This window comes from Macaca thibetana, chromosome 20 (genome assembly GCF_024542745.1).
Source record: "Macaca thibetana thibetana isolate TM-01 chromosome 20, ASM2454274v1, whole genome shotgun sequence".
Taxonomy (NCBI): Eukaryota; Metazoa; Chordata; class Mammalia; order Primates; family Cercopithecidae; genus Macaca; species Macaca thibetana.
Genome location: NC_065597.1, coordinates 54,217,350 through 54,230,326, shown reverse-complemented (window position 1 = coordinate 54,230,326; position 12,977 = coordinate 54,217,350). Strand labels below are relative to the sequence as shown.

At 49.2% G+C, this 12,977-nt stretch overlaps 1 protein-coding gene across 1 annotated transcript in view; it reads left to right on the top strand.

Moving 5' to 3' along the window:
- Positions 1-1,997: 1,997 nt before the first annotated feature.
- SCNN1G (sodium channel epithelial 1 subunit gamma) overlaps positions 1,998-12,977 on the top strand; it is a 32,884-nt gene continuing 21,904 nt past the window's right edge. Inside the window, exons 1-4 of the mRNA XM_050773826.1 lie at positions 1,998-2,101; positions 5,172-5,532; positions 8,369-8,669; positions 11,345-11,535. Of these exons, the coding sequence (XP_050629783.1) occupies positions 2,023-2,101; positions 5,172-5,532; positions 8,369-8,669; positions 11,345-11,535 (932 nt within the window). The 5' untranslated portion in view covers positions 1,998-2,022. The remainder of the gene's footprint in view (positions 2,102-5,171; positions 5,533-8,368; positions 8,670-11,344; positions 11,536-12,977) is intronic.

The window sequence follows — 12,977 nt, the reverse complement described above, 5'->3', positions numbered from 1 at the left end:
AATAATCACCAAACTGTTAGCCATGCTTATTTGGGAAGGGGTGGGGTCACAGATTATTGTTTTAATTCTTTACAATGAGCATATATTGTTAGAAGAAGGAGCTGAGATTTTTTAGAGGATTTTCTTTAAATTTCTCTCCAATAATGCTGGACCTGTTTCCACCCACCCGGGCAGGCAGCCCTTGGACCAGCAACCAAGGCGTCTCCTAGGAATTTGGAAATTCAGACTCTTAAGACCCACTCCACCCTGATCGAGTCAGAATCTGCATTTTAACAACATCCATAGGTGATTGTAAGTGCATTCAAGTCTGAGAAGCTCTAGGTGAGAACAGATCCTTTCCTCTCTCTGAGTCTCAGTTTCTCCCCTGCACAAAGAGAAACTGGTCCTTCCCAATTGCAGTTTTCTAATCTCGTTTCTTGTAGTCATCTGAGTCCCTATAAAAAGGCAGCTGAAGCCAGGCAAGGTGGCTTACCTCTGTAATTCCAGTTATTTGGGAGGCTAAAGTGGGAGGCTCGCTTGAGCCCAGCAGTTGGAGGCTACAGTGAGCTATGATTGCACCACTGCACTCCAGCCAAGGTGACAGAGGGCAACCTTGTCAAAAAAAGAAAGAGAGAAAAGAAAGAAAGAAGGAAAAAAAGAAAGAGAGAAAGAAAGAAAGAAGAGGGAGGGAGGGAAGAAGGAAGGAAAAGAAAGAAAAGAAAGAAAGAAGAAAGAAGAAAGAAAGAGGGAAGGAGGGAGGAAGGAAGGAAGGCAAGCAAGAAAGAAAGAGAAAGGAAGGAAGGAAGAGAAAGAAAGAAAGAAGAGGGAGGGAGGGAGGGAGGGAGGGAGGAAGGAAGGAAGGAAAGAAGGAAGAAAAAGACAAAAAAGAAATAAAGAGGGAGGGAGGAAGGAAGGAAGGCAAGCAAGCAAGAAAGAGAAAGGAAGAGAGAAAGAGAAAGAAGAAAGGAAAGAAGGAAGGAGGGAGGGAGGGAGGAAGGAAGGAAGGAAGGCAAGCAAGCAAGAAAGAGAAAGGAAGAAAGAAAGAGAAAGAAGGAAGGAAGGAAGGAAGGAAGGAAGGAAGGAAGGAAGGAAGGAAGGAGGGAGGGAGGGAGGGAGGGAGGGAAGGGAGGGAGGGAGGGAGGGAAAGAAAGAAAGAGAAAGAAAGAAGGAAAGCCAGGCCAGGCGCGGTGGCTCACGCCTGCAATCCCAGCACTTTGGGAGGCCAAGACGCATGGATCACCTGAGGTCAGTAGTTTGAGATCAGCCTAGCCAACATGGTGAAACCGTGTCTCTACTAAAAACACAAAAATTAATCCGGGCTTGGCGGCGCGTGCCTGTAACCCCAGTTACTTGGGAGGCTGAGCCAGAATTGCTTGAACCCGGAAGGCGGAGGCTGTAGTGAGCTGAGATCACGTCATTGCACTCCAGACTGGGCGACAGAGCGAGACTCCGTCTCAAAAAAAAAAAGAAGAAAGAGAAAAAGAAAGAAAAAGGAAGGAGGAAAGAACGAAAGAAAGAGAAAGAAGCAGCTGAAAAGGGCAAAGGATGAGTGGCCTGGCTGAACAGCCCCTGCTGCCTACAGCCGGACGCAGGTGGGCCCTGAAGCGGCCTCACGCTGCGGGTCTGAAGGGAGTCGGAGGAGAGCGGCTGCGTGGGATTCCTGCTGGTGCTAGGGCAGGCGCCTGCCATCCGCGAGAGTGGAAGGAAGGCGCGGGGCAGTAATAGGGGGCGGGAGGCGCTGCGAGGCGCCTTGGGGTAAGTGCCGCAGAGACCCAGCGGGCATGCAGGGTGGCAGGGCGCCCTCGGGGCGGCAGCAGGCACTGCGCGGTGGCCCAGGAAGGCGCAGCGCAGGCCGGGCTGGGGCGCAGGGCGGCCTCGTGGCGCCAGGGGGCGCTGCGAAGTCGTGGCCCGCTTCGGGCGGCCGCAGGTGCCTGGCGGACTGGGGAAAGCACCTGGGCAGGTAGGGGCGGGGCCTGGGGAGGCGGGGCCCCAGGGGGCGGGGCCCGGCCGGCCCACAAGAGCCCGTGGTGGCGCTGCCAGGGGATGCTAGCCCGAGAGCGAGCAGATGAGCAGCGCACCCGGATCGCTCATTCACGAGCCTTGGACCCTTTGGAACCGAGAGGTGAGTTCAGCCGGGTTGGGTCGGACCAGCTCCGGGGTTCTGGACACTAGAGCGACTGCAGGGCGCCAGGGCGTCGCACGCCGTCAGCGCGGTAGGTGGCCGAGCCAGCATCAGCCGGTGGCGGCTTCCCGGTGCCCGGGATGCTGGGACACCTTGCCCGGGCGGTAGCGGCCAGCTCTCCGCGGTCTACCCACGCCGTGACCTGGAGCACGGACCCAGTCGAGAGCCACTCAGGAACCGTGTCCGGAGTCCGGGGGTCTGGGGGTCCTGGGCCGCACCTAGCCTCTTTTCTCTGCCCAGCGCCTGCTCAGCCCCCTTCCCTCCCGGGATGAGTCGCGTGGACCTGTCCGCTACTGTTCCTTCTACCCTCTGGAATGCTTTCTCCGGGGTAACTTGGTGCAGAAAGAAGCAAACATTTGAAGTGGGCTGGTTGGATTCGCTCCAGCGTCTTCAGCCGGGGCTCCCCGTGGCAGGCGTGGCTTCCTCACAGGACAGCGCCCGCTTGCTCCGCGCCGGGAGGGCAGGGGCTGCGGGGTCGCTCGGTAGGAGCTCAGGTCCCGGCCCTGAGGCTGAGGGCTGAGTTCAAGTGATTTCTGCACAGGAGTCGCCCCCCGGGACGGGCACTGGTCGGGAACTCTTCGGTCCAGCGAACCCAACGCTAGACTTGGGGCAAATCTCTCATCCTTCCCCTTGGGGTCCTGCACTGTGGGATGGGGGACAGGCAAAGTCGGTGGTAGGCGAGGAGGGGGTGCACGGAGTCGCTGCGGTGAGCCAGGACCGTGGAATTCTAAAGAATCCTTCAAATCCTTTCTACCCGTGTGGTCTTGGGCAAATTACCTAACCTCTGTGCCTCAGTTTCCTTCTCTGTGAAATGGGCCAAGTAATAGCATCTCATATAACTGTAGTGAGGATTAAATCAGGTAGTGTGTGAAAAGGACTGAGTGGGATGCCTGGGAGTAGAGAAAGGGATCAATAAGTGATAGCTGCTATTATTGCTGCTTTCCCCGCTGCTGTTATTATTATTAATGATTGAGGAGCAGCCTAGCTAGTCGTTAAAGGGACTCCTAGGTGCAAATCCCCGCTCAGCCACTTTCTAGTGTGACCTTGGGCAAGCTACTTAACCTGTCAGCATCTGTTTCATTTGTATAATGGGGGTGGTTGTGACACCTACCTCAGAAGATTCTTGTGAAAATTAAATGAGGTGACACCTACAAAGTACTTAGAAGAGTAAGTGCTGGATATCAGCCAGTAATTCTTCCACCAAGGTATCACATTGGATCAGGCTGCATAATCTAATGGTAGCTACAGTCTTGTTTTGCTTTGAAGTTGAAATATTATTTATATGAATATTTTATCTGTTTTGCAAAGTGCAAGATCGGTTCCCTTCCTTCACTTGGGGCTCCTCTGACATTGTCGACTGATCCATTGGGGCCAAGGTCATTTCTGGGGAAGGAGCTGATGGGGCAGAGAGACCCCTGAGAGTTGGGGATAGGAGCTTCCAGAATCACAGCTTCTGTTGAACATTCACAGAGAAGGGCTGCAGTTTTATTTGATAAGCAATTGAACCTGGACCTAGATTTTAAAAACAAACTCTTGCTAATTTTTTTTTCTTTCTTTCTTCTTTCTTTCTTTCTTTCTTTTTTTTTTTTTTTTTTTTTTTGGATTGTAGTGAGGGAGGAGGTAAGGATAGACAATATTTTAAGTGATAAAAGCAAAACAAATTATATTCCTGTTGCCCAGAAGCTACTAGCATCATTTTGATGGTGTTCTTTATCCTGGTAAAATCGTATCAATTTATGGAGGGTTTAGAGCAGTTTGGCTGCTCTGGGCATCTCACCTCCATGCCCAGCACTCCATTTCCTTTGCATCAGAGACCTCAAACCCACTAGTATCATAAGCTTGGAAGCCTCCTAGCTTTGCCCCAGCTTCCAATTTTAGCCCGTATTTCATGGGTTCAGGGTGGGAAAAAAACATAACTCTGCAGGATCTGAATCCTGCCTAAAAATCTTGATGGGGCACATCGAAGTCACAGACACAGGCCCTTTCTGGTCCTGGGGACCACCTTGTATACCCTAGGACATGTCCTAATTTGAAACACAAAATGAAATATATATAGGCTATGTGTGTATTTATAGAGAGAGACTAATTTACTTATGAGACTAATGAGACTATATATTATAAACATGAAATGAGTTTTTATGTAGTATATTAGTTCACTTCTAAAATTGTTTCTCATTGTAAAGTTTGTATAGTTGAGATGCATCGTGTACATTGATGAATGTGATAATTTGCTTTCCAATACTGGTACTCTCCTCCAAAGCTGTTATTAAATCAAGGGCATTCTCTAAATTAATGGTATATTAGAATCAAGGAAATATGGCACAGTGCCTGGCAAACACTAGGTGGCCAACAGTTGTAGGTTATTGTTACATCAGGTGATCTGGAAACATTAAGAGCTTGACTATAAAGAGAAGAAAGGAAAGATAAATCGTTTCACTTATAATAAAGCCTCAGAGAAAAAGCTGGGGAAAATACAGCCAGGAACATGATCTAAGGTGGCTGCCGGGAAATTTTCTTGGCAGATTTCATCTGTCAGTTACCATCTGAGGAGCCCTGCTCTGTGCCAGACACTGTGCTAGGCACCAGGGGGCATAATGAGATAGAAATGCTGCCCTCGAGGAAGGCGGGCCACTGGAGGTGATAAGGCACGGGTACTCCTGCCTGATAAGAAAGTTGATGGGGCTGCTTCCAGAGCTCCTGCCCCAGGAAACCCGGGGAAAGGTCCTGCAGCCTGTCCAGCCAGTGCTTCGCAGGTTGCACCTCACCCAGCCCCCGCGCGGCTAGGCCTGGGGGCCGTAAGAGAAGTAGGCAGCTTCTCTGGCAGCTGTGGTGGCCAAAACCAAACGTCGTGGAGAAGGGGCCAAGGCTTCGGAATGCAAAGTGTCTAAGTCACAGAGGAACAGAGGAAGGAGGCCTCTAAGGGCGCGTGGACTGGTGTTTCTCAGGCTGTGGCCTCCAGTAACACACTGGGGCCTGACAGCTCACCTGCTTCTCTTCTCTGCCCCTCCAGCACGCCCGTCCTCAGAGTCCCGTCCTCACAGTCCCATCCTCGCCATGGCTCCCGGAGAGAAGATCAAAGCCAAGATCAAGAAGAATCTGCCCGTGACGGGCCCTCAGGCGCCGACCATTAAAGAGCTGATGCGGTGGTACTGCCTCAACACCAACACCCACGGCTGCCGCCGCATCGTGGTGTCCCGCGGCCGCCTGCGCCGCCTCCTGTGGATCGGGTTCACACTGACTGCCGTCGCCCTCATCCTCTGGCAGTGCGCCCTCCTCGTCTTCTCCTTCTATACTGTCTCGGTTTCCATCAAAGTTCACTTCCGGAAGCTGGATTTTCCTGCGGTCACCATCTGCAATATCAACCCCTACAAGTAAGAGGCATGAGCAGGGAAATGCGAGTAGGGAGCCAGGCCCCCTGCGGAGGCCAAAGCCCCTCCGGAAAGTGACACACTGGCAGCCTGGAGGTCGATTCCAGCCTACAAACGTGCTTTCTAGAAATTTGAATTTGTTGCTAACACTGGTAAACAGCCCTCTCCCCGGTTCTAAATCTGTATGTGCCAAGTTTTCAAACCATCAGTAACTTTTTTTCTTTTTCTTTTTTCTTTTTTTCTTTCTTTCTTTCCTTCTTTCTTTCTTTTTTTCTTTTCTTTTTTTTTTTTTTTTTTTTTGAGATGGAGTTTCACTCTTGTTGCCCAGGATGGGATGCAATGGCACGATCTTGACTCACTGCAACCTCCACCTCCCAGGTTCAAATAATCCTTCCAAGTAACTGGGACTACAGGGGGGCACCACCATGCCAGGCTAATTTTTTGTATTTTTAGTAGAGACGGGATTTCACCATGTTTGGCCAGACTGGTCTTGAACTCCTGACCTCAGGTGATCCACCCGCCTTGGCCTCCCAAAGTGTTGGAGTTACAGGCGTGAGCTACTGCACCTGGCCTTTTTTTTTTTTTTTTTTTTTTTTTTTTTTTTTGGAGACAGGGTCTCATGTCACCCAAGCTGGAGTGCAGTGGTGCAATCATAGCTCACTGCAGCCCCGACTTCCTGGGCTCAGGCAATTCTCCCACTGCAGTCTCCTGAGTAGCTGGGACTATAGGCACATGCCACCACATCCAGCAATTTTTTTTTTTTTTTTTTTTAAGGGATGGGGTCTCGCTGTGTTACTCAGGCTGGTCTCAAACTCCTGAGTTCAAGTGGTGCTGCCACTTTGGTCTCTCAACGTGCTAAGACTACAGGAGTGAGCCACCACACCCACTCCATCAATGACTTCCGAGGCTGGGCTAGCCCGGGGAGAGCAGAAAGAGGAAGCTGCAGGCTTTTTTCACTTAGAAGAGGCCTGGAACGAACTAACCCCCTCTGCACACTCCCCATATTAAGCCCCAATTAGCCAACCCCCGTCCACATCTGCGCCCCTGGTTCTCCAAGCTCACATGCTCACTCCCCCTGCAGCACGAGTGAGCTCAAGGCTGACTCAGAAGTGACACCCAGGTGACTTCTGTGAGCACCTCAGCTGCCCCAAACCCTCATCTGAATAAACCCAGCCCCATTAATTGAGATCATCAGGCTCTGGGTGTGATCAGCCCTTGGGACTGCCCTATCATCCTCGGCAGGACCTGTTCTAAATAGGTCATCAGAGTCCTTCTCAGGATTATGGAAAACTGGTCCATGAGGCAGGTCAGAATCAGGCAGACTTTGTCAGAGCAGGGGTGGGGAGAAGGGAAGAAGAGCAGGGGAGGAAGATTATCAAAGGAAACTAACTTGTCCAGAGTCATCACCGAGGTGGTGCAAAGCTCCAAATCAAGATCAAGTCTAAGACTCTTTCTCTGCCCTCCATGTCTTCCTCTTCTTTCTTTCTCCCTCCCTCCTTCTCTCTCTCTCTGGTCCTCCTTCCTTCTTTCCATTCATTATTTGTTCCATAATAATTTACTCAGCATCTATAAACTGTCATGCACTGTACTAGGTTCTGGGATAGAGAACTGAACAACCCAAACACAGTATTTGCTTTAGTGGAGCATCATATTGTAGTGGAGGAATAAAGTCTTAATCAATATAATAACACTAATATAGTTAACAATAGAAGCACAGTGGCTTATGCCTGAAATCTCAGCATTTTCAGAAGCCAAGGCATGAGGATTGCTTGAGGCCAGGAATTCGAGACCAGCCTGGGTAACAGAGCAAGACCCCATCTCTAAAAACATTTTATTTTAAATTAGCCAGGTGTGGTGGCACACATTCATAGTCCTAGCAACTTGGGAGGCCAAGGTGGGAGGATTGCTTGAGCCCAGGAGTTCTAGGCTGCAGTGAGTCATGATTGCACCACTGCACTCCAGCCTGGGCAGCAGAGTGACCCTGTCTCTAAAATAATAACAACAATAGAGGCCATTTAATTATCTATATGTATATCTGTGTGTGTTTATTATATATAATAAACTCATTGAACCTTCCCAACAACCCCACTTTACAAAGGAGAAGGCTAAAACACAGAAAGGCTAAGACATTTGTCCGAGGTAAGGTAGCCAGTACCAAGATGGGGAACCTAAACCCAGGTAGGTTGGCTCTAGGGTTTCTACTCTCAATTGCTATGCTCTGCTGCCTATGCCTAGAGCAAGGGAGAGAAAGGAGAGAGGAGAGAGTTAAGAGGAGGCTGGAACCATTTGATTTGTGAAAATTAAAAGATGGTATATTGTGCTTCATGAAGGTAACTCCTTTATAACTATTTTGTGTTCTTGGGGTCGTCGAGGTAACAGTTATACCCTCCTTCCCCCCAGCACAGATTTGAGGACAATCAGAGGGCAGAGGCAGAGTGAGCTGGGTGGAGAAGGAGCCTGCCCACTAAGTAGACTGTTGGTTGGCAGTTATTTACTTGTCCTCAGTGTGGCTGGTTTATGGGAGGCACCTTACAGTCACCACTCCAGAAATGCTGGTCGGGACAAATTCATCAACACACCCCGAGAGCAACCAGATAGTGGCGGCAGAGGTGAGGCCACAGGAAGTCACACACAGGTCACGCATGAGCCTTTCCTCATTCGCGGGAGCCAGGGTCACTCTGGATGCGTCAAGTCATGAAAGGCGTGGTCTCCTCTGCCAAGGTGCTGGGAAAGGTGGGCACGAGGCTGACACGTGTTGATGGAAAACAACCCGGAGGAGCACCAGGGTTCTGCCAGTGCCTCCTCCCCTCTCCCTGACTTTTCCTCCCCACCTTGGCAGGTACAGCGCTGTGCGCAACCTTCTAGCTGACTTGGAACAGGAGACCAGAGAGGCCCTGAAGTCCCTGTACGGCTTTCCAGAGTCCCGGAAGCGCCGAGAGGCGGAGTCCTGGAGCTCCGTCTTGGAGGGAATGCAGCCCAGATTCTCCCACAGGATCCCGCTGCTGATCTTTGATCAGTATGAGAAGGGCAAGGCCAGGGACTTCTTCACAGGGAGGAAGCGAAAAGTTGATGGGAGAATCATTCACAAGGCTTCAAATGTCATGCACATCGAGTCCAAGCAAGTGGTGGGATTCCAGCTGGTAAGATTTCACCTTCTCATTCTTTCACTGCTTAAGGGCATGTGATGGGCTGGATCCAGGACTCTTCTCCTTAGCCACTAGTCCTTGTGGTCCCACTGGAAGAAATACACCCAGCTGGGGTTAGGCACAGTGACTCATCCCTGTAATCCCAGCGCTTTGGGAGGCCAAGGCGGGCAGATCATCTGAGGTCAGGAGTTCGAGACCAGCCTGACCAACATGGTGAAACCCGTCTCCACTAAAATACAAAAATTGGTGGCACATGCCTGTAGTCTCAGCTACTTGGGAAGCTGAGGCAAGAGAATTGCTTGAACCCAGGAGGTGGAGGTTGCAGTGAGCCCAGACGGTGTCACTGTACTCCAGCCTGGGTGACAGAATGAGACTCCGTTAAAAAAAAAGGGGGGGAGGTAGAGGTGGGGGGCAAGCAGAGGGAGAGAATTAGGACAAACACCTAATGCATGCAGGGCTTAAAACCTAGGTGATGGGTTGATAGGTGCAGCAAACCACCATGGCACATGTATACCTATGTAACAAACCTGCATGTTCTGCACATGTATACCGGAACTTAAAGTAAAATTATTTTTAAAAAAAAGAAAGAAAGAAAGAAAAAAAGAAAAGAAAGGAAAGACACCCAGCTGGGGTGATTCAGCTGCAAACAACTGAAACTGACTCAGGTAATTTTAAGTTGGGGGGTGCAGAGGGAGGGGGAAATGTGTTAGAAGGCAACCAGTAACTCATGGAGGCCTCTCAAGGGGCAGAAATTAGGACAGATGCAGGGATCTAGGTAGCAAGGCATAATGAAAAGTCATTTCAGATATTGCTGCTGGAGTAAAGAAGCGTCAAATATGTTCAGTTTTTGTTGGTGTTGTTAATGCTTAAGAGTCAGATTCCATCTTGGGACTATCTGGTTGGTCAAGCTTGGGTCACCTAATCACTCTTTGGCTAATGGATGGTGGAGTATCTTCATGGACAATCACACCAGGCTGTATCCAGAGGGGGAAAGGAAATTCTTCCAAAGCAAAATTGATGTGCAGGCACCAGAAAGAAAAAGACAGACAATAAACGGCAGAAACATCAGTGTTCCTGCAGTACTTGCCTTCATGAGGTGCCTCATCTGACTTCATTTTCCCTTTTGGTCCCATTTGAGGGAAATTTTTTTTTTTTTTTTTTTTTTTTTTTTTGAGACAGAGTCTCACTCTGTCACCCAGGCTGGAGTGCAGTGGTGCGATCTCAGCTCACTGCAACCTCTACCTCCCGGGTTCAAGTGATTCTCCTGCCTCAGCCTCCCAAGTAGCTGGGATTACAGGCATGCACCACCATGCTTGGCTAATTTTTTGTATTTTTAGTAGAGACTGGGTTTCACCATGTTGGTCAGGCTGGTCTCGAACTCTTGACCTCAGGTGGTCCCCCCACCTCGGCCTCCCAAAGTGCTGAGATTACAGGCGTGAACCACTGCACCTGGCCTGAGGGGCTCTTGAGAAATGCCATTCACTGAAAATGAATTCTAGTACCTTCCTGGGCAAACTCTATCACCACCCTCCCTGTCCATGCCCCAGTCACCTCTGGAGGACGGGGGCTATGTCCATACCTTATAGGCTTGATTGCCAATTGTGTGACCTTGTAGCTATAGTCCCAAATCCTGAAAAATGGACCTCCTTCTAAACCATTGAGATTTCAAAGTCTTCTTGAGTCCTTTCATAGGATATCTGCAAGGTTCTTCTTGATACCAAAATCAACTCTTTATATATATGTTTGTTTGTTTGTTTGTTTTAGAAACAAGATCTCACTCTGTCATCCAGGTGGGAGTGGTGCAATCACAGTTCACTGCAGCCTAGAACTCCTGGGCTCAAACAATTTTCCCACCTCAGCCTCCCAAGTAGCTTGGACTACAGGAATGCACCACCACACCTGGATAATTTTTCTATTTTTTGTGAAGATGGGGGTCTAGCCATGTTTCCCACGCTGGTCTCGAATTCCTGGCCTCAATCAGTCTTCCCACTACAACCTTCCAAAGCATTAGGATTACAGGGATGAGCCACTGCAACCAGCCAAAATCAGTTGACATCTGTCCATTTAGGAAAGTTTCCCAGCTTTGTGTGATGAGAACATTTGGAATGTACAATGGCTTCCCTATGACGTTTTCATTATTGTATATTTCAAACATGGGTCCTCCCAGCTACCACACGTGGTTGAGAAGGATGGTGTTTCAGCCAATATTTTGTGGGTGAGATAATGGGTACAGAATATCTTGCCTAAGATCCTGCAGAGAAGTAGTCTTTCCTCCTGCAGAGTCCGGGCTGGAATCCAGATAGCTTGACTGTTGATATGATAGGAAATGGGAAAGGTTGTTAGGAACATAGTAGCATCAATCAGGTGAACCCCAGGGTACCTGGGGACCCTGAAGAAGCTGGTTTTCCTTCTTGCTTGGTGGGCAAGTAGTGCAGAGTTGTAGTAGTAGGACTCTGTGTCCTTTCTCACTCAGCCCCTTTTTGGTCTTTGAGGCTTGAGGATGATCACTCCCAGCCCCTAGAATCAGAGGAAACTCATCCTTGCCCCAGATATCCAACCTGTTCCCCTGAGTATCTGGCCTGGAAGTCTCAGTCCCTCGTTCTTATGGTCCTTCTGAAGAGCAGCGATAGGATCGATGGCTTCAGCCTCGTGTCTCCTCTTATTCACAGTGCTCGAATGACACCTCCGACTGTGCCACCTACACCTTCAGCTCGGGGATCAATGCCATTCAGGAGTGGTATAAGCTGCACTACATGAATATCATGGCACAGGTGCCTCTGGAGAAGAAAATCAACATGAGCTATTCTGCTGAGGAGTTGCTGGTGACCTGCTTCTTTGATGGAGTGTCCTGTGATGCCAGGTCAGGAGAGAATGCTGCTCTCTTAGCCTCTGAGGACTGGCAGCTCTGAGTACCAGGCCCCTTGCAGGAACCTACAGCCTTGATGATAGGTCTTGGGAGCAAAATGTGCTCTTCTCACTGACGCTGCCTTTTGGAAATTGCTTACATGGGAGCTGTGTTCTAGAGTCAGTGAGTGAGGTGTGCATGACATAAAATCAAAATATCCTTAAAGTCATTAAACTACTCATTAAAAACAAGGTAGTTGGCCAGTCATGGTGGTTCATGCCTCTAAATCCCAGCACTTTGGGAGGCTAGGGTAGGTGGATCGCTTGAGGTCAAGAGTTCAAGACCAGCCTGGACAACATAGTGAGACCCCATCTCTACTAAAAATACAAAACTTAGCCAGGCGTGGTGGTGCACGCCTGTAGTCCCAGCTATTCAGGAGACTGAGGCAGGAGAATCACTTGATCCCGGGAGGCGGAGGTTGCAGTAAGCCGAGATTGCACGCACTCCAGCCTGGGCTACAGAGCAAGACTCTGGACAAACAAACAAACAAACACACTAACCCACAAGGTATTAGATTGGCACAAAAGTGATTGCTGTTTTTGTCATATAGTGTGCATATAACCTAACCTTGCCTATTACCAAGATGCATACTGATGATTAAGAACCATCGTTCGAAGGAAGGAAGGAAGGAAGGAAGAGAAGGAGAGAGGGATGGGGGGAGAAAGGCGCATGTTCAAATATGTGAGATGTCAAACCGTTCACCTTTAGGATAGCACTCAGACCCCTCATGGTGACTGGGCAGTGGGTGAGACATTCTAAAGTGTTCCTGGGCTGGACACAGTGGCTCACACTTGTAATCTCAGCACTTTGGGAGGCTGAGGAGGATGATTGCTTGAGCTCAAGAGTTTGAGACCAGCCTGGGCAATGTGGCAAAACCTCCTTTCTAGAAAAAAAAAATCAAAAACTTATCTGGGCATAATTGCACACACCTGTCGTCCCAGCTACTCAGGAGGCTGAGGTGGGAAGATCACTTGAGTCTGGGAGGTTGAGGCTGCAGTGAGCCATAATTGTGCCATTGCACTTCAGCCTGAGCAACAGAGCAAGACCCTGTCTCAAAAATAAAAATAAAAATAAAATAAAATAAAATAAAATACTAAGCCTCTTTCGCCTATACATATGTTAGCAGACAGATTGGTTCTTGTGAAAAGTAAATAAATGGAATCATGTCTCCCTAAGAATTGGGTTCCAAAGTCACGTAAGGGCACAGGTGATGTGATTCTTTCCCTGGGGATTATTTTCTAGGAATGGAAATTTGAATGGAAAATATCAAGTGTTGACTGAGAAATTCAAAAGTGGAGAAATTTGGGGACAGACATGGCACAAGGAATGTCAAGTCAGGATAGAGATGAAGGTGAGAGGATTCCAAGAGAAAACAGAAGGCAGAGAGTCTAGTTCTA